At 41.1% G+C, this 25317-nt stretch overlaps 1 protein-coding gene across 4 annotated transcripts in view; it reads right to left on the minus strand.

Annotated features, from left to right (window-relative positions):
• Positions 1-25317, minus strand: part of FSHR (follicle stimulating hormone receptor) — an 81904-nt gene that overhangs the window by 10824 nt on the left and 45763 nt on the right. Inside the window, exons 3-9 of one of the 4 annotated variants that reach the window (XM_064709364.1) lie at positions 22542-22706; positions 17863-17937; positions 17397-17471; positions 9798-9869; positions 7555-7632; positions 4049-4117; positions 3863-3937 (exon numbers count right to left, since the gene is read on the minus strand). In XM_064709364.1, the coding sequence (XP_064565434.1) occupies positions 3863-3937; positions 4049-4117; positions 7555-7632; positions 9798-9869; positions 17397-17471; positions 17863-17937; positions 22542-22706 (609 nt within the window). The remainder of the gene's footprint in view (positions 1-3862; positions 3938-4048; positions 4118-7554; positions 7633-9797; positions 9870-17396; positions 17472-17862; positions 17938-22541; positions 22707-25317) is intronic. The other 3 variants (XM_064709366.1, XM_064709365.1, XM_064709367.1) reach the window with 3 other exon arrangements.

A 25317-nucleotide genomic window follows, 5' to 3' on the forward strand; every position in this document is an offset into this window, starting at 1 on the left:
GCCTGACATCAACTCCTTTCTCTGAATAACAAAGGTAAAAGTGAATTGCACAAAATCACTCTTCCTCCTTTAAGCCCTGTGCTCTCACAGCCTGAGACTGATCCAGGATGCAGGGTTTACTGAGGCTGCACTGCTCCTTATTCTCCAAGAAAAGAACAGATTTCTCCCTAATCAAGGAATTGGACTGACAATATTTGCAGTTTTCTCCATGTGCCCTCAAAGGTACAATTTCCAGTTCATCTTTGACAGTCTGATGTCAGGACACGTTATTTGATCTCTATCACCCCACGTGCACAAATTGTTTTTATTATTGCATTATTACAGGAGAGTGGTGCCATGTGAGGGGGAGACCAGGTTTTAGCAGCATGTGATAAAGTTTAGACAGTTGCTATGTACTACACACACATTTGCACCTCTCTTCTCTGGTCTAGAAGAAAAATTAGTATCAGGAACGGGCTCTGCTTGAGCACCAGCCATGCCTAAGAAGTTCATAGGCAGATGATGGAGCAGTTTGTAAAACTGGTAAAGAGGATCTTGTGTCCATGCTGTGCCCACAGTTGAGGCTTCACATCCAGGCTCTGCAGGAATGTGCCACCTTCAGCCGCTGGACAATGGGCTGTGGCAGAGAGGAGCAAACACAAACCCCACTCCTCTGCCCCAGCTGGGACTGTGGCTTTTACAGAAGACAGACTGGTGTGTTCCAAAGTGCTGTGGACTTCTGCAGGGCAGGCTGAGAGACCTCACAGAAGAGGTCCTGAGGTCCTGGGCCTGTTTCTAGAGGAGCTAAACCTGGCAGCTGATGAGAAATTTTGGGCCATCGATTTCTACCTTGGACGCTTGAAGAGGCAATTAGGCTGCAATGAGCAGCCTCAATTTTCACTCTGATGCTGATGCTGCCCTCAGTGCTCTGCCTAATGAAAACTGTCACCAGAGTGTGTGCTCATGAGTCAAAAACTAAACAGCAGATTTCTGCTTAAATCCAGAGACAGCATCTACCATGGCATCATTAAGAGAATGTGTAACTTCTTAGTTCTGAACAAGAGCACAGGAAAAAAAAATGTTTCCTTTGGCTTGTTAGATAAAAAGCATGACTGCATCCAAATTGGTTTTACACTGTGTGGAAATAAATATGAATAGGGATAGAGCTTAAAATTGTCTAAAAGTTTTCTGAATCTTTCATCATCTCTAAATAGTTTCAAAGATATTTAATAGTTTTCCCACAAAGACTAGTTATTTCTTATTGAAGAAACTTCTCTTTTTATGCTCATTATCACACATAAACAGATGTGAGTTAGGGAAAGTGCTTTGCATACCCCTGTGGGGTTCTTTTTCAGTATGTCTGTGAGGGATAGCTATGGATACACCACTGAAAAGCCCCAAAAAGCAAACACAGACATTGTGCAGGTGCTTTAGTAAATTACTCTATTGAGTTACCACACACACCTCAGCACAGAGGTTCTTTGGGATGCTGTTCTCTAGTTAGAGGCTTGATAAATTAAATAAGCCTGATGGACAAGATTATAAAGTGGCAGTAGGAAATGAAACCAGAAGGCATCAGCAATTGAAATACGTGTTCTTGTGTTATTGTTGCTTGGCTGTGAGTCATCAGCCTTGGCAGCAGCCGGTCCAGGAACAGCAAAATGAATCTGCCTTCTCCTCAAATCACTTCCCTTTCCCACTGGGAGTCTCTGTTGGATTAGCAGAAGTACTGACCAGCTGATGAGGTCTGAAAGACACCTACAGAAACGGCAAAAAATAGCTCCTGGAGCAGAAATCAGAGCAGGATAGGCAGACTGGGGAGAACAATTTTCTTCGTGCTTGTATTTAAACTGATCTCTGCTGCACTTCAGGGCTCAGCTGTGGAGCTGGGGATCTGCTGGAGCTCTCCTGCAGCATCCAAATGTGGGACTACCAATGAAGAAAAATTGCAAGGGTGAGATGGGGCACAGCCATGCCTCACTCTGCATTGAGCCAGGACACAGCCAGAGAACTAAGGACACCAGAAAAGGCTGGTGCAAGCCACTGCAGCTCTGAGAGGAGCTGCAGACCATTAAATGAAACAGTGCAGCTGAAAATTGAAGCTATGAAACTCAAAGTTGGAAAGAGAGTGTATATCTGTATAGAAGGAATATGTATAGTTGTGGGATTTATTAGCTACTTGATTTACTGGCCTACTGTCAATGCTGAAATACTTTAACTCAAAATTTGATGTCTTTCCCAAAGAGAGATTCTAATTCAGCCAAGAGCTGTAAGTCTGAGAGAGGAATTAATTTGTGAAGCTCTGTAGCCTGCACAAGGCCCATGATTGGTGCTGTCTATTAGTGTTTCTTTCACATAACTTTAATATGATGGATTATAAAATAGAAGTTGGCATTAATTGACTCCTTAATACTGGTTCAGGAAGATCAAGAGTTAAACCACCTTGATATTCATTCTATTAGAACACTGCAGTCTGCAACACGGATTTGATTGCAGCAACAGCAAAAATATGATTTGTCCCAGCAAAGATATGATTATGGGTCAATCATTTCCACAAGTGAAAGCACATCCCTGGTGATGGATGAGTAAGAAGGCTCTTCTCTCATGATCTCAGCCAGGATAAAAAGGTAATTTCCCATCCACAGAATAGTGGATGTATTGGTAATGGAACAGAAAACTTTTTACACAAATAACTCAGTGTTAGAAATTGAACTATCAAATGAATCTCAACTACAGGCAAATCAATTTGATAAACCTCCAGAATATGATTGTATCAAGTATAGCCTGCAAAGAAAATGCACTTACTTTTCGCTACAGGAAACAATGATTTCCCAAAGAAACACTTCAGATTTTACTGATTCAAAGATGCTCCAGTGTCAGTCTTTTCCAAGAAAAAGAAGATGCTTTGAAGGAACAATGGAAGTGGAGCAGTAAGCCCAGCTCTTTATATCATAGCTGCACTGATCATCACACAGTGGAAAATGAGGCCTTCAGATGAGCTCTGGACTCAACTGAAGGTTAATAATTTTTTCTCCCTCCTCTTCAGATGTGTAACCACTCTAGCATCTGTGCAAAATCTTCCAACAGCTCCAATGACCCCTCTCACTTATCTGGGGTGACTTTTAGCCCTTTCTGGACAACCAGGGTAGATGCAAAGAGAGAAAGGCTCCAATGAATCAGTGAGATGAAAAAAGAACCTCACATCCCTCTTGCAGCCCTTACATGTGGTGGCTTGTGCTCAGAAAGGCAGGCAGATGTGCAAACTCGTATATTTTTGGAGCCTGTGGCAAACTGTGGCTTGAGGTAATGGTGGCTGAGATCCATGAACATCCTACTGCTGAATTTCTACTGCTGAGTTCTCAATTCCCATCTCATCATTCACCAAGGACATCCTGCTGGAACTGTGTGGGATGTATCTCATACCTATCCCAATCCCCATCCCTGTAGGATGGGAATTTCGCTTCAGAATCAAGCTGCACAGATGCAGGGGCAGATCTTCAGTGGCAAGTCATTCAGATTTCAGCATTAGAACCACTCACTCAGTCTTGATTTTGCTCAAACAGAAAACCAAAAGCATTTTTTTAGCAGAAAAAACAAAGCAGAATGACTCCTCTCTTGCACAGTTTAATTAACTGTGGAGACAAACCTGGATCTAAATCTCTCACCTTCAATACTCTCAAAAACTTGAGGACAAAGTGAAAATAAAGTTCTAGACTGTAATTTCAGTTGTGGCTTCCTTTTTTTTAAAAATTCAGAGCTAGACCTCTGGTCTTGACCTCCAAGGTTTGCAAGATGCTGAAATCCAGACTGGCATTCATGTGTTCTTCTCTGACCTTTTCTAAGGAGTCAGTAATGACAAAAATGTTATCCAACTGCTACTTACAGAACAACAGGTCCATTGGCTCCCTGGAAGACCTCATTTGGTAATTTTTCTAGGTTGTGATTATCACTTAGATTTCTGAAAAACACAATATTTTATGCTGAAACAATCTGAGACTAAACAAAAAAAAAAATCTTGCAGAAGTTACTATCTTCATTTTTCAGAATTGCAAACAACAGAAATAGTTACAGCTCATCCAGGTATGTTCCATTAAATGCATGATCCTCAATGTCCTGAATTCCATTTTTATTGAGCCATCTGCAAGAGAGAAAAGGAGAAGAGAGTAGTGTTCTTATTTATGGTTCATGACTAAAATGTATGCAATTCAAAACAGGGAATCTCAAAAAAAAAAAAAAAACCCAAAAAAACCATTAAATGGACATTGAAATGGTGAAATTTCTGTAAATCCTAGCCTGTAAGACTCCAACAGTGGAGGCAGGCTTTGGAGGGGGCAGACATGAATAGGGTGGATGAGTGCTACCATCAGAGATGGCAGCTGGAGTAAGCTCCAGAGTAAGTTCCAGAGTAAGGTCAGAGCTGTGAAGATGCTGGTGCTGCTCATGGCTCCACTGGGAAGGCAGCAGAGGAGCCAGGGAGACCAGAATCTTTCCTGTTGATGCTGTCAGTGCCACTCACTTTTACTCTTAGCAAGATGCTTTTGAAATGCTGGGCCACGGCCTCACCTTTGCCAGTTATTAGGGAAAAAAGCGTGCTGTGTGCCATGGGCTGACATTCACAGCCAGGCAGGTGCAGGAGGAGGGCTGATGGTCACTGAGCCAGGCAGGAGGGCACAGGGGGCAGCCACACTGCCCAGGCAGCAGGTGATTCCTCCTACACTGCTGCCTTGACAGATTACACCCCCTGTCTGCCCTGCTGCCCAGCCCTTCCTCCCCAGGCTCCTTTCCCCAGGGGGAGGCCACAGGTAGTGAACCTGGCTATTGGAGCTCCTGGGGCTCTCTGCCAAGTTTTTACTCTGGTGCATTAGCTAATTAACGTTTAATGACCTTCCTTCTGTCCCTTCATGGTGCTAAAAATTTACATTGAGGTCAGTTCTATTTATCATCTTTACGGTGCAATCTTTCATCTCGCCTTAAACGTCACCGCGCAGCTCACGCCCTCTCCAGCAGGCAGTGACAGGGCTGATTGATGGCAGAAATGGCCTGATTTAATTAAACTGTCAGCCAACCCGGACTCTTTTCTAATTCACTTTGAAAGCTGAGCATACAAGTGACCCACTTATCTGAGGTCTGAGGTGGTGAGCTAAGGTCAGCACGGAAATCAGTCATGGGTCTGGCTGAAAGGATTGCTCCTTTGACCATGACAGGCAGATGCACATAGCTCTGTGTCTATAATGTCTGTCAGGATGGATCAGGAGAGCTGTCACCGTCCCCGTCACTTGCCAGCACCATTAGACATGAGTGAGCAGGCACGGAGGAGAGACAGGTCCCTGCTTACAGCATTTGAAACATTTATTATATTACATTGATCTTATAAATTTGTAGCTGCCAGGCTGATAGATACGTTTTTAATCACACTATTAGCACTTGCTGCATTCTCTCACTGAACATGATGTTAATGCAATGAGATACTAAGGTTGTAAAACAGTCACTGTAGCCACACAGTGTGGACTATATACTCCTGACACCTGGCTAATAGCATCTGAGTAGTAAAAAGAGCAAAAAACAATTACTCAGACCCTGAGACCTCATTATAGTACACATAGATGAATTCCTATTGAGGCATATTCTCCCCTCACTTCAACCAGCATCCTTACTGACTCCACTAACTCTTATGTTTGCAAGGTGACAGTGGAGGCAGAGATCAGGGCTTGGACATGGGAACTTTTCCTTATGATTTCATGGCTAGAACAGATTTTTAAAACTCTAAAATTCACCCAGTGCAAGAGGTCACTGTCCCTAAGGTACCATTTGCACCCTATTTCAGGAGTGGAAAGATCTGTGTCAGAGCCCAAGTTGCATGCAGATCTGGAAGCAAGGTGGATTTCTTCCACAAATTTCTAGCACTTCATCACTAAATGTCTCCTCAGCTCCCACCTGGGCTGATCCCATGCATAGCATAAGATTAAGTCCAAACTACTGGTGGAAATGTGCTTGGAGCCTTCCATAGCTAAGCCTGTTAAAATCGTTTCTCCCTAGAATGTGGGGGTTCAGTGGGTCCTGGATGATTTAATCTTCTTGATACGCCTGCTTTCACTAAATGATGTTGCTGTGACTCTGTTGAGTTGCTGGGGTTTAAATTTTGTATAGAAAAATGGCATATTTGTGCCTAAAATGAATTAAATTCACCACAGCACAAGGAAAGCCTAATCAGGGACTCTCAAAGGGTGCATGCAGGGCCTCTGTCCCAGATTGGTCAGGGGATAACTACAGTAAAGTTAGGACACTGTCTGATCAGGGTGCTGGAGGCCAGGTCTGCTCACACAGCTCTTGCTCCTTCACACACACTGGTGAGCGTGGGGAGCCTGTGACAATCACAGAATCACAGAAAATTTGGGCTGGAAGGGACCTTAAAGATCCCCCAGTTCCAAACCCCCTGCCATGGACAGCAACACCTTCTTGAGACCAGCCTGCACAAATTTCCATCCAACCTGGCCTTTTCCAGGTATGGGGCATCCACATCTTCTCTGGGCAACCTGGTAAAGAATTTCTTCCTGGTATAAGCAATGAAACATTTTGGGGAGAAAGGAGAAAGCCAACTTCAAGCTGCTCAAGTGGCACAGAGAGATCAAAACACAACAAAACTCTGGGATATTTATCTTACCCTGCAGTGGTATCATGAAAACAAACATAGTATTTGTTGTGCAGTGTTTTGTAAATATATACTTGGAAAAAGCCTGTGTGTATATGTGTGTGTGTGTTTAAAACTTCAGAAAAGTTTAGAGGGTTTGTGCATAACTGATAGGGAAAAGGGAGAAGTAAAGCTAAATGACTTCTCTTCATTATTGATGGTCTGACCTTGCTCCCACAGAATCAACGTGAGCTCAGTCAATTCAAACCTCGCTTTTCTCTCTCAGTGTGCCAGGTAAACCACATGGTGGAAATTTTTTCCAGTCTGGCCACTGGCTAAGTGTAAGGAAGGCAGCTTGTTAGCAAGCAAACAGTATGTTTTGATATACAGAGAGAAAGGATCAAAGAAGCCAGCTAGTTCATTAAAATACATGACTGCTCAAATCAAATGTAGGGCCAGCTAACCACGCAGCTCCAAACTGCATTGAGAACCCACTTGTACCAATGCATTAACATTGTGTACACAGAAACCACATTTCCACAACATCTTCATACATTCTGCCCAAGTAATAAATGTCTTTGAGTGATGTGTCTGACTGTAAATATTTATGAGTCGTGCCATCCTTTTGAACACAATTTGTATCGCAGGGAACTGTAGCTGTAGGTGTTTAACCTTGGCATTGGTAATTACTAAATTCGCTCTCTGATGTGCTTCTAAAATAAAGAGCAGGAAGAGAACACAACAAAAAGGAAAAAAACTCCAAAAGCATTCATTTGTTTCATGGCAGAGAAACAGAATACAGAGATCTCAGGGGCAAGGAGAGATGTAAAATCTCAAATTGAATTTGGAAGTGTATGAAAAAGTGTCCAACTGCTGCTATCCTTGACCCTGTTCTGGAAAAGAAATGAGCTAACAAGGAGAATAATGAGTTTGCTATGTCTACTCACAGAATCACACTTTCAGAACTCAGGCCCATGAATGAATTTCTTTCAATTGTACGTATATTGATATTGTCTTGAATATCTCTGAAAAATAAAATACAATAGAAACTACACCTTTTTGTACTTCTACGAGCCTTTCAATACAATATGCTGCTTCAAACACAGTATTTTCCCCTTATATTCAATCTGAGGAAGTAATGCAGACAGAGGGTAATAACCAAAGTTTCCAAGACATTTTTCTCCCGCAGAGCACAAACCTTCCTGATAAAAAAAGGCTGGAGCAAAACGTTTCCAACACCCCCATACTTTCCTCCCAAATAGGCTGAAGACATTAAAATGCATATAAGCTCAGGTCTATAACCCTGAGGTGGATGAAATAGCTCCTCCAGCAAACATACTCCCCAGAAAATGCAATGTGAGCCACCCCTTCTCCCAGCCTCCCTACAGAAGGAGAAAAGCCATTAGCTTTTCTGGCCTGATCCAGCAGGGCACCTACCAGCCCATGAGTCATTCCCCAGCTGATGTCAACAGGGCTGCTTATAAGCTTTGTATGTGCTTAAGAACTTAAATGCAGGACCCCTGTCAGTGCAATTTGTTGAATGGACAAATAAGAATTTCTGTCTTTCCTCAGTTGTGACTGATATAAATATATATATATATATAAAAGGAACATTCTGTTGCTGGCTCAGTATAGGCCTCAAAGAAGTTAAATAATGTTACTCATAATTTAGACTGGGGATATTGCTGTTTCCATGCTGTTTCTGTTGGAAAGCACGGAACAAAATTAATTATCTGCAAAGCTTGAAATTAAGTGCAAAAATTATCTCATGCTGACAGCTCCATGCAGCCACAACTCTGCACAGAGTGACACTTAGAGGCTTCATTCAGCAAACTGAGGGCAGCAGGGGCAGGAATAGGGAGGGAACACAGCGCCCATGTGAGTGAACTGTATCCCTCTACTAAAGCTCTGCCCTTTATAAATTTCAAGATCTGTCTTTGGGACTTAAATACTGGCACAGCTGAGGCCAAGGGGAATTCTTTTATTGACCTCAGAAGGTCCAAGGTTTGAACTGAGGTCTAGTTTGGGACTCAATCACTATCAAGGTCTGTTTATTCTTACAGGAAAGTGAGGAGTTGCATCTAAAAAAATTAAAAGCTCTTGTTGCTACAGGACACAATAATTCCTGTCCAGTTAAGACTGATGATAAACACAAAGGTGTATAGGTAAAAGTCCTTGTAGAGCCATAGCTGTTGCATTTCCTTCATGGTTTCAAAGAGTAATGAACTGAAGTTCTCAGAATTACAAACATCAAATGTATTCCTGAAATAGATTTCTTATCTTATATGTCTGTACACTATATTCAGGCATCACCTCTATGTTTTATATGCATTTTTAATTGAAATTAATGGATAGTACTAAAATAGCCATTAATAATTGCAGGATTAATGTTTCTGCAGGTTGAAATCTTCTAATCAAACATCTGAGGATGCAGAACTTTGTATGTGAATTAACAATAAATCTTGTTCAAAATAATGTTTTCAGTTACACTAGGAACTTACTGAGAAATGTATGTCAAAATATTTTTCAGTGAAAAAGAAACCAAGTTTTTCTGATATGCATTTTTCTGCAGAAGAAATGTTTTAGGAAATTAATGGCCTGTTTTCATACAAAACTGCACAAATATTTTTTTCCACGTTGGCACTGGAGTTTTCAATTGTAAAAATTTTTAATTTTCTGGACAGTTTTACTGACAGAGGAAAATGGAAAAGGGTATGGTAGATAACCCCCTGAGTTTGAGTTTTGGTGTGGTTTGTTGCTGTTGTTTTTATTTTTCTTTTCTTTGTGATGTGGCCGCTTCTGATGGAACTCAGCTCTGAGATCAGTGACTCTTCCCATGCAGGTCAGAAAATTTTCACCAGGTGACAACAAATTTCCTCTGCCACCATCCTGGTTTGGATTTCAACTTCTGAAAGAGGAGTCAAAGGCTGTTGTCTGTCCCCTGGGCCACCCAGACACTGCAGTTAAAGGAAGAATGGTCTGTAAAGTCAAAGTTCCAATGCTTTGTAGAAGGGAGACCTGGAGAGAACTGAGACCTCCTGACCATCAGTGCCTGCAAAATCACAATCAACACGCCACTGCAGAGCTAATAAATAAACACATGGGGAATCATGTTTTGAAAGGTTTTGCTGGAGGAGAAGAACAGTCAAAGGCAGCTTTCAAAAAGTGAAAAGCAAATGTTCAAACTTACAGCAAAACTTTCTGGAAAGAGTGAACCTTGTGGACAGCAGGTAAAAACCGAAGGCCAGTGTTTGATATCAACCTAAGGGGAAGAGAAGATGAAGATTATTCAGTCTGCTCCTGGAAAGAAGGCAGCAGTTAACGAAGAAGAAAGAATATTGGAATTAAAATGGTTGTCACAAAAGGCAGAGTTTAGCCACAAAAGTGGGGTTTCTCAGTAGGAAACTTGACATTGTAATTTAAAAAGGTTTTTGTCCAAAGTGCAAGCTGAATTCTGCTGACAGAGGTAAGGGGAGAAACCCTACCTTGGATGATAATACAGTCCCTCCTGATGATCTCAGTAAATTGTCCATATTAATTTCCCAACAATATTCTAAGAAATCAACTGCACTGACATGTTATAATTATTTTCATGGTAGATGTTTTAAGACAGAAGTATTGACCCATCACAATTTTAACCTTCTACTATAACAGAGAACACATTAATTCCAGGGGAAATTAATTGATGAAATTAGGAGAGAGTTGGGACATTTTACTCGCCAGCACCTTTGATAGTGAGGAGCCAAAACCACGGGAACATTTCAGCAGTTTGTGCAGCTGGAAATGGACCCAAGCCTCTGTCCTAGATACCTCCACCCTCCCTCTGCACTGAGCATCACTGGCCTCTGCACTGTGGTTCCTGTCCATGAAACACCACCCCAAAACTGTTGGTTCTGAAGGACAACCCTGTGCTCACAGCCACTGAGGCCACAGGTATCCAGAGAGATGGACCACATCTAATTTAGTCAAATTTTGTTATCCAGAGCAGCGGCAAGGTCAGGAAAAATGTGATGTTGCCATGACTGGTGGCTGCTGGTGGCTGGGAGGAGGGCTCAGTGCTGGAGGGAGGAGCTGGACTGGACTGGCCTCTGAACATTTGGGAGCTTTTCCCAGACACCAAAAAGTCTCATGTTTACCCCACCAAACAAAGAGAAAATATGGATTCTTGAAAGTTTGATTACATCTTTGTGTTTTTAATATATGAGATGGTAAAGAAGGTAACCTTTCACTGAGAATATTGGTTTCTTAAAGAACACAGGATATGTAAGTTTTTTTTTTTTTTTATCCTGGCACTTAGAACAACATTATTTTATTATTAGATCAGATCTTTTTCCTTTTATTTATTTATTTTTTAAACAGAATCATTCCTGAATAGCTGAATTGTGATCAAAGGACTGGTTGAGACTAGAAAAAGGTAACATTGTTCACATGATTTTTTTTATGAACCTAGATCATTTCAGGAGAGTTGCAGTCTTTCAGGTTTCATAATTTGAACTGAAACTGAACGGTTCCATGTGACAACCAAATCCTACATTTGGGAACTCAGGGTGACACATAAGTCCATAAAAAAGTCATTCACTTGCATAAGTACTGCTCTGAGCTCCCTGAGATGGTATCTGGGTATCCTCAGATGCTGAAAAGCCAACTTTGATCTGTCTCATCTTGTAAGAGAAAGCAAAAGTTCATATGCAGGGAAAAATTAAAGTAGTATTAGTGAATATTCAAGAAGTCAATTTTGGAAAGTTGCTGAAATGTCAAGACTGTTTCATCTCAGGGTTCAGAGTGGTCTGACATTGCATTAACTTAAAAATAACAGCTGTCACGTGTGACCAAGAAAGCTCCACAAAAATGCCTGTGAAAAACTATTATATATAGTTAAATAGAAAGCATGGTTAATGAAGCAGGTGAATTATACAAGGCCCTTGTTACTTAAAACAATTCTGCACTTACACTTCATAAAAGGACTTCACCAAAAAAATTAGAAGCAATAGAAGAACCTGTAACTCCCCCTCACAATATTTAAAAATACACATTCTAAATTACTGGAGATATACAGGGTTCTAGTGGAAAGCTGCCTTTAATTTTAAATGAGTCATATGCTAAAAATCAGTGCAATCCTATTTTACAAGCCCCTTTTAAACACAAATTGTGGCATACATTTCCCCGAGCAGGAAAATGAAGGAGGAGACTGCTGCCAAGCAGTGTGTGGCTACTGCAGGGCAGAGAAGACATAAGGAGCTTTTCTTTCTACAGTCCTTCCCCAAGAAAATCTCAATCCTCATGGTGCAGCAATGAAAGGTGACAGGGCTCTAGCATCTGCTATTCAAACCCTACTCCCAAAGGCAACTTAATCCCAGCATAGCAAAATTCCACATTGGCTCTCAGGGCTTTCACCCTACATGGGAGAAAAACCATCCCCAATGCCTTGGGTTAGTTCTGATCTTTCCAGTAATTCCAAAGTGTTCAGGGCTCAGTTTTCACTGGTGTCAGCTGAGCAGCATGAGATGAAGAGGAAAGCATCTTTGACAAATCTTTACATATTGAAGTAAATCTACAGGTGGTACAAGGCACTGATTGCACAGAGGCACAGAATGGTGATTAGGAGCAGGAGAGGATGTTCTTTTAATTAAATGCAGAAAAAAGAACTGAAAAAATATTTAGCTAGACTGTAGCCTACATCTTCCCTCTCTTTTTATTCCACCAGCAAATCTCCAGAGGCCTTAAAGTGGATAATCTTTTTAGAATGTAGATAATCCAATTTACTGAATATCTTTCCTGCAGGACAGCTTTGTCAATATATTTACCATACAATGTATACATCCTTAGTAACCTCCCTTTAAACAAGTGTCCTCTTTAATCTGTGTTATAACTGAGTCCCCCCTTGCCATGCATAAACAGCTTGGTGAGAATATTTGTTTTTTTTTTTTCAGATTGCTGATGGCTGCTTTCCAAGGTATTAATTGTCTTTCTGAAAAGGCTTACTAGAGTCAATACTTAAGAAAACAGAGCACCACAATCAGCAGAGAAAAAAAATATATTTCAGAAACTAATTCCTGGAAGATTCTAGCTGCTTATCTCCAGATAAGCAATTTGTCTGGGGTTTTTTTTGTGCCAAATTGTAGGAGCTATTCTGACATATCTGGGAACGCAGTTCACCTCATCAATTTACTGTGGGCATTTGCTAAATTGCAAACTCAAGGCAGACAGAGATAAACACAGCTTCACTCAGGAAGCATTATTTTTGGGTCCCTTAGTCACGCTGGTCTCTTGATGGTGCTTGGGAGCCTGGTTGCAGCAGGACATCCCTCTGATTCAGGTATCCCTAAATCTGCAGCCCCCACTCCTGGGGAAAGGCCTTTAACAGTGAGGCCAAAGGAAGGAGTGGAGCATCGCTTCTTTTTGTTGAAGAGTCAACTCCAAGAAAAGGGTCAGGAGTTCTGTGGGGTTTGCTGCACCTGCAGCAAATGCAGGTTTGTGGTTAGGAAGCACCAGACAGGCACAAGTTGCTGAAAGACTTTGGAGTTGGGCTCTGCTCCTTCTGCGGGCAAAACCTACAATTTTGGGACCTACATTTTCCCTCCCCTCCAACAATTCAGCTGTATGCTCTCAAAATTAACCCGAAAGGAGTGTTACATTCAAATCTTTGTATTGTAGGCTGAGATTGCTTCATACAGGACATGGATACCCCTCAAAAATGAACCAAAGGACATAGATCACATATGAGAACTAATTTTGGAAAGAAAATGAGTTTGAAAAGCCATCACCACATTATTAAGGAGACTATGGCACAGGTCTCCCTAATGAGAGCCAGATAAATAATCTTGTACCCATGAAAAGGTCAGTAAGTTACCATTTTGAAGCAGCCTGTCTCTCTGGCATATACCCAAGAAAACCAATTAGCAATTCTCTTCACTGCTTCTAACAGACTGGTGGGAAAGTTAAGGTTGCCTGTTTCTAGAAGGTTTAGGCTGTTCAGCTCTGTGTTTTTTCAGCATTTTCCTCTCCTTTGTGTTTTTGCCATGGTGGTAATGATGATGCAGGAGACAAAGGGAGTGCCAAAGGGGCTGGGAGGAAATGCATTTGTCTCCAAGCTGACAGAGATAAAAGCATATTAATATTCAACAGCTGGTGGCCATAATGAGCCCATGAAACCGATGAGGGGACTGACAAGGCTAGCTAGAGCTTCTTGCCTGCCCATAAACATGACCCAGTGGCTTTACAACTATTTTTGTAGAAACACAGAGAAAGCCTTGCAAACAATGTGTTGCAAAGGTCATTAAACTAATGGGTTGTAGTACCTGGGCTCAATTTTGGACATTGAGACTGATTATTTATTTTTTTCCTCTGTGTTTTCTGAACTAAAAGCACCAGTAAATATAATTTCTTTTTTCTGAAAGTTTTTCTGCATTGTGTTTTAAGAGTTCTGCTACAGCCCCAGAACTGTGTAAGGAATCAGAGCATGTGTCTTGTACCCTGCCAGACTGTCCCCACAGCTGGGGGCTTCAGAAGAACCACAATGATCCAAGGATGGGCAGGTACCCAAGTCCTTTTGAGATGCTGGTTGCAGCTTGGTCACTCTGTACCTCCTTAGACAGTCAGACATTATCACCTAATCTGTTATGTGACAAGATATTGACAAAACCATGTGCTATTCCTTCCTAACTTACAGCAATTAATGCAAAAATTAGGCAGTGATGTACAGGTTTACAAGTTTCCAGGTTTTACAAGTTTCCAGGTTTTACAGGTTTCCTTTCATGGCCTTAAAATTTTTATCATTTCTGCAATAGCTGCTCCACACAGATGCTTTACACTTTTATGAATTATTCTAAACTATAGTCCCACATGTTTACAACCTTTTGCTTGTGTATTGTATAAAAAACCCTGAACAACCACCACAAAACAGAACAGAAAAAACATCAATCTATTAGCCTTCTCAACACCTTACCTTATATTTTCAGTACTGCCTCTTCCTTGCATGTCACAGGAAGGTGAATATGAGGACTGGGTTACCTTTATCAGATGGTGTTTTACAGCCTTCCATCAAGGTTTCTGCTTTCTCATTAAATTAACTATCCTACCCTTTCAAACAGCTTTCTGCCTGTTCTGTTTCCAGAAGGGCAAGCACCAGTCAGTGAAGCCAGGGGATGGAGAAAATGGCATCTTTCCTCCAGAAATGCAGGGGAGAACACAAAGAGAGGTGATCTGACCATGTTGATTTGAGTATGATGTTACTCAGCATCACACCCAGCTCTTTGGATACACAAAGTCCCCAACAAGAACTTTGTGTCCTGCTCCCAGTCCCTGTGTTGGGAAATGCTGTGGCTCCAACAATATTGCACAGATTTATACCCCCAGCACACCTTCCTCAACCCCTGTTTTTAGAACAAACCCCACATTCATCTGCTCAGAAGCTCCCGGCCATGGAACCTGCACCTTTTGTGCTCTCTATAGTCATGCAAGACTGGGGGGTTTTACCTCCTAAAATGAAGGCACAGAGGGGATCCAGGATGAATCCATTAGTGGAGTAAACACCAAAGACAGATTTTATGAACATAAATCAGAGAAAAGCTTTGACACAAGAATGAACATGGATTAAGGGGCTGTGAATAAACTAGAGGAAGGCTTGTAGTTACCAAATCATTAAATTTCTAGAAAAGCCTCTCCTGGAAAATGGAGCAAAGGAGGGAACAGTGAAGAGCATCAGGAATTTCAATAAAGCACCTAATTAATGGGATATATGAAGTGGATCTGGGAAGAAATAGGATACAGCAGCTGGAGAGTCTCTTCTAGCCCTCCATGCTCATAGGAGGAAAAACCTTGAAAAAACTTCAAAATGCAGTTTCCTCTGATATCAACTAGCAAGTAAAACTAGCTGAAGAGGACAGGGAAATGGTCAGGTGGACAAGCAATCCTCTGTATTTTCAACCTGTTGCTTCTATAGGTCATAGGAATGGAATCTCTGAATGTTTGAGTAAACATGCATGAGAGCGTGGAATGACAAGTGTTCACAAGTGTTCAACATCCACTAGTGCCAGGAGAAAAACTTTCACTATTTCAGATATTTAAAGTGAGAATTTACCTTGTCCTATGATTTCTGTGTCCCATATTTAAATGCTTACTGTGTGTTTTTTAGTATGTTCACATTTTTGCTTCGATTTCATGTGAGACAAATGTGCTATTGTTCTTTCCACCCATCTGTACGTCTGACAAATGTACTGGGGATTTTACATGGAATAAACAAATGCTGTGGTTTTGTTCTTAGGTGGCCAGAGCTACTCAAAGTCAGCAGTCACTGCTGGATGACTCAGGTTTGAAATGGGAGGATAAAGGCACATGATATCTCCTCATGACAATGCAAACTTAGAGCTTTATTTCCCCACTGTCAAGGGAAAATCTGTTTCAGTTATGCAAACACAAAAGTTAAAGTTGACCAAGGCACCTGATGAATTTGATAAAGTGGGAATCAGTCAAAATAGTGGGAAGAGCAAAAATTCTACTCCAAATCTAGACATATATTCCAGTTCAAGGAGGGTTTAAACTGTAATGGCTTCTGTAGTGCTAAATACACCTTATCTCCTAAAGTCCAAGTCTTAAATCTCAAATCTTAAAGTAAAAATTCAAAGCAATGCCCCTTGGCATTTTTGAGCCCAGAACCTATCAGATATTAGTGATTTTCAGAGACTTTAAACACTTCTTGGCTTACTGGGAGCTATGCTTATCAAACTACTGACCTGATTTCATACTGTCTTTATAAAATTGCTAACCAGACAATTAAATGTTTCCTTTTATGTACTGAAATGTACAAACCATGGCCAGGCTTCTCACATGAGTAAGGAAAACAAGGCTTCTTGTATGAGTGAGGTTTCTTGTGTCAGTCAGGAAGATCAAATGGGGTTTATGTGTTCAGGTTGGTGGACATAAAAAAGTTAAGTTGGTATCCTGCTGGTATCCTGCTCACCAAAGGGCATCATTTGAGCTGTACAAGCTGCCACCATTCAAATAAACTAGTTTTAAATGGGATTCACTGGACTTCACTGGAGTTCTAACACAGAGGAGAGATCATCAGTCACATTAAAACCACATGCTAAAAGCAGTGAAAATGTATTTGAGTAACCAGCTTCCTGTAAGGATGCATTCAGTTACCACTGAATTTTGATGGCAACTCCACAGAAGCAGATGTGGCAACCACAGAGGTGAAAATCACATTCCTGATGAGGGTGGCTGAGGAAATAAAGCTGTACATACAGCTTTATTTTATATTTTGTATACAATTATTTTGTATCTGTATACAGCTATATGTTTGTATTTTGGGGATCTAATCATCTCACATCAGGCATTTATGAAGACCATGGCTATAACACCCCCTTTGCCAAAGAAAATATAATCTGAATGTTTAATATCATGGATGAGACATATAATAGAAGGCAGCACCATAGCAAAGACTGATGAGAGATTTTATTTTTGTCTCTAAGCTCCCAGGAGGAATTTCAACCTAAATTTGTTTCTACAGATGTAAGAAAGCTCCAGCTCCTCTTCTCATCACTCATTTTCAACCTCTTGCTTAGAAAGGATGGAGGAACTTTTGTGTGGGACTCTTCTGTGGAAGCTTTATCTTCAGCTTTTCTGAGGACTGTGCAGGCATGAAAATGTGTCATGATAACGTGCAACTGGTAGTGAGGAGAGGGAATCATCCTGTCTTATCACCCAAAGTGCTCAGCACCCCCTGGACAAACACACAGGTGTGTAACTCAAAGTGACTCTAGGAGTTGTAAAGAGCAAAAGGTCTTACAAATATCTGAGGCTTGGAAGGTGTTGGAAGGCGTCTTTATCGATGTATACGAGGTTGTTGGCTTTCTCAATTCTTCTGCAAAGAGGAAATGAAACATCAGAGAAAAAATATATCAATAAATTGATCTTACAATTGTGTTTGTCCCATGATGCAGTGGAACAATACCCTGAGGTTTTCTTTTTGGCAGCAGCAGATCTGGATGATTTCAGGGAGCAGCCTACCATGGACGGGCAGACCCCACCACCTTTTGATCCTGGCAGTGATCTGAGGATAAATTTTTGCCTGAGCAGGTAAAGAAAGGGGCAGCTAGATAAGAGGATGGAAAAGACAAAGGGAGATTTCAATTGCTCCTATAATGCTAAAAATTCTTCAGTGCTTACCTGAACCAAACTGCAAAACCTTTGATACTTGCCTATAATGAATCTTTATAATTGTCTCCTTTGCATTTAGATTGCTCATTACTTACATTTCATGTAGTTTGGGAAGGTTGGAAAACACATTTGCTTCTATGACCTCCAAGGCATCATTCTGTGAGATCTCTCTGAAAAATAATTTAGAAGTCAAGATATTTCAAGTCATGGTGAAGTGGAAAATGGAGAAGGGAAAAATTCACAAGGAACTTCTTCTCAGATTACTGATGAGTTTTAAAAACAAGGTGGATATCAGATAAGAAAACAGAAATGCTGCTGAGTACAAGGGGCAAGCAACAACAACAGTCAGGAACAGAGATCTGAGGCTGGAGTTTGTATCTGCAGCATCAGCCCTGCATGTCCTGCTGTCACCATTCCCTGAGCATTAGAAGTCAAGGTCTATCCATCATGGGCTACTGGCCCTCTGACATTGCTAATTACTGAGAGAAATTTAATGAAACCTTTTAACTCAGTGAAAAAAAGAGGAGGTGAAGGTGACTGAAAACAAAGACAGCTAAAAAGTTCCCAAGAAATATTGCACAACTTCAGCAACAGGACACTGCTCTCTTGACTCCATGGGAAGAACAGAGATTAAAATTAAGCCACCAGCAGATGTGCCCTTGCTAGCAGCAGCTGGAGAACACAGAAATGAAGGAGTCTTCCACACCTTGGAGCAAACCTCATTTGACATGGTCTGTACACAGTCAATGCCCACTTACAGCCAGAGAAGTGCAGAATATAAATAGCCAGTTTTACTGCTCTCACCACACCAGAATGCATCTCCTGCTAGTCCAGAACACATCTTTCTTTGCTTCCTTAATCTGTGGGCTCAGGCTCTGGTGTAATTTAGAGCTCAGGATTTCCCCTGGTGAATAAAGTGGGCATTACTGCAGTGTCCCCTGTCCCCTGGCATCACATCACTTATCCTGGCACTGACCAGGAAGGTCGAGGTAAAGACAGCCATGCCAAAAGATTCCTCACTGCCATTTTTTTGGAAATGGTGCCAAAATGTTATTTTCTCAGGCTGAGGTCAGGTGTAGGAAGTAAAATTTGTAATACAGCTGTAATTCAGTGATATTGTCATGGTCTGTTGCATTTTAATCATAAGGTAACTGCACACATTTTTGGAATGAAACCTTGGATAAATAGATTGGAAACGGGATGACACTTGTTCCCGGGTATCTTGTTCTTCTGAAATTATGATGGTTGCAAATAGATTCAAATAGGCCTGAGGTAAAACAAGAGATTGTAATGTCAGGTGCACAGCCAAAAAATAATCAGAAAAATTAATCAGAGGAATATAAATGTGTTCCACTCTCTTCTAAGTAACAGCTGAACCATACCTGACAGATTACCTGCCCATTTAAGACAAACAGAAGCCTTGCAAAAGAAGACATGTTTTTCACCTGACCTTTTCAGTTTTAAAAAATGCCTTAGTGGTTTAATATCTTTTCGTTTAATAAGAAGTTTTCCCTTCTGTTTCCTCAAGGTTTTTTTTTTTTTTTTTTATGGGAGAAATTCAACTCTGCTCTGCTCCAGGAGCTCCAAACTGGCTGGAGAATAAGAAAATAATAGTACACAAGGACTGACAATAGGTGCTTGGCAGGGTGCATTGAGGACTGGGTTTGTTTAGCAGTGCTGAACCACCAGCTCACCTGTGAGTGTGTTCCTCTTTATTACTTAATTTTCAGCAGCAACAAAATGTTTCAAAATTACTTAATTTTCAGCAGCAACAAAATCCCTGGAAACAGGGATTCCTTCATGCCATGTGAGATACCCAGCCATTGCAAGGGATATTTCAAAGACTTTTTATCATCTTCCTATTTTCTTTAAAAATAATTACAAAATATAAGTAGAAATATCCAGAAGAATAGAATAGAATAGAATAGAATAGAATAGAATAGAATAGAATAGAATAGAATAGAATAGAATAGAAGCATATAAATACCATATACTGCCTATGAGGTATTTGTATGACAATGTAAAATTCACTTGCCTAACTACACTCTCAAAGATTTAACAATCTGGGAGGTGTCTCCCACTTTTAAGGTTTGGTTTGGTTTGGTTTTCCTCATGCTCTTTTTGGGTGGTCAGGTGTATATTTGCCATTCTCCACAATCTAAAAATCAGTTGTCTAGAAAAAAGAAAATCTTCAGAAAAAACGTCACGTTTAATGCCAACAAATATATTTAGCCAGCAGACACTTCATGCCACTCAGAAGTTCAGGGAAAAAATGTTGCAGATGTGTTGGCCTTACACAGGGAAAAAAGGATTATTAAGAAACCATAATACAGTTGTGACCTCACCCAGCAGATAGTGCTGCTGAGGGTAATAATTTTTTATGATCCAATCTGCTATCTAACTTTGGAACAACTTGGATGACACAGCTTTTTTAATGGATTGCTTAAAAATGAATGTTTCTGCATCAGAAGAGTGTTTTGGCTTCCTGTGAGTGTGGTAGGTTATTGGCTTTGTTTTGATGCAAGAAATGGAAGATACAGATCTGATTAAGCTGGGGCACACGCAGGCCATGGCACTCTGGAAGGCTTGGAGAATTCATGGTGGAGAAAAGGAATGAAGAGAGGGAGGAAGATAGGAATCTCTAAACTGTTTTTGCAAGATTAGGTTTTTAAAATAGTAAGTTTTTTAGAGATTGTGTTTTAAACAGAATTAAATAACATCTGTGTGAGGGGGCTTTCAGAGATGTGGGAAATGACTTGGCTTTTATTCTAAGGTGCCCATTCACAGGTACACAGGCAACAGGCTTGGTTTTTTTAAACAGGTAATGAATATAAATATGTCCATTTACAATGACATTTTTTTGTCTTCCAGCTGAAGCAAACTTCTTTTTTCAGCTAATGAGGTTATGAGCATCTCAAGACCAGCAAAAGGAACAGAAGGGAAAACGGTCAGTGGCAGAAGGCAGTAACCCTTCTGGTGCTGAGCTGCATCCTCTGTGTTCAGGGGATTGCAGTGGTGAGGGAAATGACCCTCTGTCCCTTTAGGCAATGAACTGTATCCTCTGCTGTACTCTCTCCAGGAAATCCTGGTGTTGATAACCTTAATCTTTATTGTTCTTTGCAGATGAACCCCAGTTTTGGGCTGCACATAAACCTGATAGGCCTGTTTTTGAGATAAGAAGGATAAATAAAATAAAACCATTCTGTTTAGGAGATCAGGCACACACTGTGAACAACTGGCAGCAATAATCTGGGGTTTGGTTGCATAATTTGTGTGAGCTATTTATTCATACCTAGCAAAAACTGCACACCTGCTCCTGGAAATCTCAAACAACACTGTCTTGGATACAGGAGTCCATGACATTAAAAAGTGCAAACCACTGCTGCTCACATCAAACAACCAACTTAGCAGACTCAGATCCTCTGCAGAGGAGAGCAAATAACACCTGAGGCAGCAGCTACAAAGAGAAAAAAAGGGATTGCTGGCTAGTGTTTGTGCAAGTGTTTTGTCTTGCAGTATAAATACACACAAACAGATGATTGTTCATAATGCAAATCTGATTATATGTCATCAAGAGAGAAGATAGGGCTGTTATTACGTTGTTTGTTTGGAATGAATGACACTATTAGTGCTACTGGTAGCTATGGCAGGAAACCCAGCCAGCAATCCCAGCATCACTTCTGAAACAGACAAGCCTTGGAATAGATGGTGTGCAGAAAAATCAGGGGCAATTTCTTCAAAAAAACCCCAAATATCCAAACCACCCAGTGGTTGCAAAGTGCTTAGACATCTGCCTGAGCTTAGTTTTCACTGCATGCAGAGTTGAAATCACCAGTGATCCTTGAAAGCATAAATTGTTCACTCAAATACAGCCTAAAAGATGAAATAGCATTCAGTAAAGGCATTTTCCAAAGGCACAAAGGGCAACAGCTTTTATTTTTCTGCAAAGAGAATGTAAGACTCTAGGATGTGACATCACAAGATTAAGGGATCTCCTCTAATTTGCCACCAAGGCAGCAAACTGGAATCACTATTACCCATTCCCAGCCACTGAGTGCAGTGTATAATTTCCATGTGTGATGGTCAGAGCCAGTGTTAGAGGAGACAGAGTTGGAAAATCATTTAATCTGCCTGCAGAGCTGCCCCTAGGCAAGGCCGGGGGTACAACTTTGTGACATCTGTGGCAGAGCACAGTGTGATCCAGAGCAAGGATTCCTCTTCAAATCAGCTGCACCCACAGCGCAACCTGTAAAAATCAAGATACATCAAAATGGCCTTTTAAACAATTCTGTTAGCAAAGGACTTAGAATTCATGGCAGTTTCTCTGTAGTCCATTGAAGGAAAAGTCTCTTAGGCTAACCAAAGTCTTACAGAAAAAACAAGACTGTATTAAACTCACAAACTTGGGGCCAAGTGGTCTAATGTTCCAAAATAACAAAAGAATAATAGATTGGAAGTTCATGTCTTTTATGATAGGAATTCCTTTCAGGATCAGAATGGGGCATGCAAGGATAGGATGCAAGGTAATTTCTTCTCCTGCTTAGAAATAGGACTGTTTTAAAAAAATTGTGTGCTTATATATGCTTGCCTGTGTACAGATAACAGAGATCAGTGAGTGGTAAGTCGTGTCAAAAGAAGAGCAGAGCACACAAGAGGCAGAAGAGCAGCTTGGACCAGCATTAGCCCCTCACACAATGCCCAGGGATGTGTGATTTAGAGCATTAAGACCTTCTAGTTCCTGCAGTAGGAATGACAGAGAGAGGCTGCTGCCCACCTGGTGAGTTTGGCTGCCTGATGGCCACAGTAAATGTGGGATTTATGGATATCTGCATTTCTTGTGGGATTTATGGATTTCTGCATTTCTTCTCTCCGTGGTGAAATAGCAGAGGGGACTGCCCTGTCTGTCGAGGCTTCTGTGGTCCTTGCTTGGTGTGTCCACCTGGCACAGAGATGTGGCACATGGTGTGAAGAAGGGATTTCACCCATCTCCAGGCACACAGTCCTGCTCTGTGGTCCTGGTGGTGACTCCATTCCTGTAAACTCCTACAGCCTTCCTTAAATTCCCTTCCAGAGCAGGTGTGTACACAGGCAACACGCTTGATCTGTTCACCTTGTATTTCCTGTGATACATTATAATTGGGTATTTATTGGCTATTATCCTTCACCTTTGACACAGTTTTTCTGTGGCATAGCTGTCCTGTGGATTCCCAGGAATGCTTTTCTTTCACTCTGAAATCAGCAGTGATGCTGGAGGTTCCAGGTACTGATTCCCAGAGCAGGTGGCCTCACTGTGCTCTCTGTACTGCTACAAATCAACAGCATTGTGCTCATTTAAGGGAAAGGAGAAGGGAAAAAAGGCCAGCAGTGCTTATTTCGCCCCCTTTCTATAAATATAAATGCTCTTTAGAGCAATTTTCCAGGTCAGTTTTACTCAGTGCTTTGACGGATGCCACAATTTATGTTAAGCTTCACAGGTAAATGTGGTGCTGCCCAGGCAATCCTTTCCAGCATTCACTGGGTGAGCCCCCAAGGGACCTGCCTGAGACGTGTCTGAACTGAGAAATTAAACACCTGGCTACCTCTGTCTCCTCTGTCTCTCTCTCATGGATGGAGTGGCTCTTATTCCTTCAGCCTGATCAGAAACAAGGCAGTCTAAAACCTACTTTTGAAAACGTGCCTCTGAAGTGACAGCAAAATGCTACTCCATTGATTTAAACAGGTTACAAAAGAAAAGCCATTTTTCTTAAAAATATTAGAGACTTTTGACCTTTAAAAAATAGATAGTTGACACTTTCTCCTGTCACTTTTCCTTGTGAACATGAAAAACTTGTCTCCCTGCCATGATTTATTGAACACCAGGGAGTTACAGGGTAATATCTCTTAGCAGATATTGATGTTTCAGAAATGAAATCAAGGACTGACTCTTCTCATCATCTCTTTACTTTGCTGAAGACACACACATGTGTTGTACTGGCCTTACTTAATAAGTGGAAAACCCATTTAACCAACTGAACACTAATGGCAACTCCACACTTGGAGTCAGAGAGTGCATCAGTCTTTGAGGGAGATTATCAGGAGGTGCCAATGCTGTGCCTTCCTGTCTTCTCCAAAGGGCAAGAAACCATGTTCTCAAAAAAATCCTTGCAGGCTTGGGAAAAAAAAAATAAAATGCAAATTTCTGCTCAGCAGACAGAAGCAAAGGGGATTTTATTTCTATCTGTGCTTTAGCACCATGCCAGCAATCCAGATGAAAGTCTGTGGAGAGTTTGGTTGCATCAAATTAATTGTCCATGTAAAGGTTTTAAATTGGTCTCCCTAATCTGAAAAAGCACATGATTAGTCTGCAGAATTGGGACTGATAACAACCAGATCCAACAGACGAAGCTACATCATTACAAGAATTGATTTTATAATCAGTACAGTTTGGGGGACAGATATCTGCTCATACTCCAGCACCAAGGGAGTGTGTTACACTCCTTTCAGTTTATTGCCAGCAATGCTGAAAATGCATGAAGCTTTGTAGGGTCAAACAAGAAAAAGGGTCTTTGGAGGAAATGGCAACTTTCCACAGAAATCTGGCTCCACACAGGCAGCCCAGAGAGATGGGGCTCAGAACTCAGTGCCCTCCTGCCCCTGGGACAGACATATCTGCTGCCCCCCACTTCAGGAATTACTAAATTTTGTCTTTGGCTATGAAAGCTTGCAGGGAAGAGAGAAAAATGCGTGTAAAATAGAAACACCCACTCAGTCAATGGCACTTTTTCCCCTTAGGCATGGTGGGCTCCAGAGGATGTTGAGACCATGCTGGTAGACTAAGATGGGTGTTCAGCTGAGGAAGGGACCTTCTCTTTCAGAGATGCTGATATTCCTAAGCTGTAACTCCTTCCTTGGAAATGGGCAAGCAGCATTTATTGCCACTTATCTTTTATTACTCCTCTCTTGGCTTTAGTAGCCAGCTAATGATGAATAGTTTATTAAGATGACCTGGGGAGATGAAGAAATTGCATTGGAGACAATCATTCAGCAGAGCAGCTGAACGAGGAAGTGCAGCCAATAATTTCTGGGAAAAATCAATAGGCAGACTGTCCTGGGCTGGGAGAACATGTGGCTTCCAGAGCTCAAAGTCTGGTGACAGCCTTTCCAAACAGATCCTCCAGGAGCAGATGCTCCCAGATACTTAGCAGACAGGTTTGAAATGCTTTAAGGATGCACACATTCATGAGAGGCCTCTGGAGGACAGTTCATTACTAATTCAAATATATTATAGAAACAGGGATATCCAGAATAACAAGTGCCTCAGACAGGCACAAGTAAACATTTAGGATAAGACAGGAAAATTCTAAAAAAAAAAAAAAATTTGTTCTTGCTTCTCAATTTTTGCTTTAAAAATCCTCCCAGAACACCGAGTATTATTCACCAGAGCAAATCATATAGTACATACAACACACAGTGCTTTTCATTTCAGTGAAAATAAATCTCCATGACTTGACCCATCATAAGAAAAATATTAGCATTGCCTAATGTTAAGGCCAATTATAAATATAGGCATC

The sequence above is a fragment of the Zonotrichia leucophrys genome, chromosome 3 (assembly GCF_028769735.1).
Source record: "Zonotrichia leucophrys gambelii isolate GWCS_2022_RI chromosome 3, RI_Zleu_2.0, whole genome shotgun sequence".
Classification (NCBI taxonomy): domain Eukaryota; kingdom Metazoa; phylum Chordata; class Aves; order Passeriformes; family Passerellidae; genus Zonotrichia; species Zonotrichia leucophrys.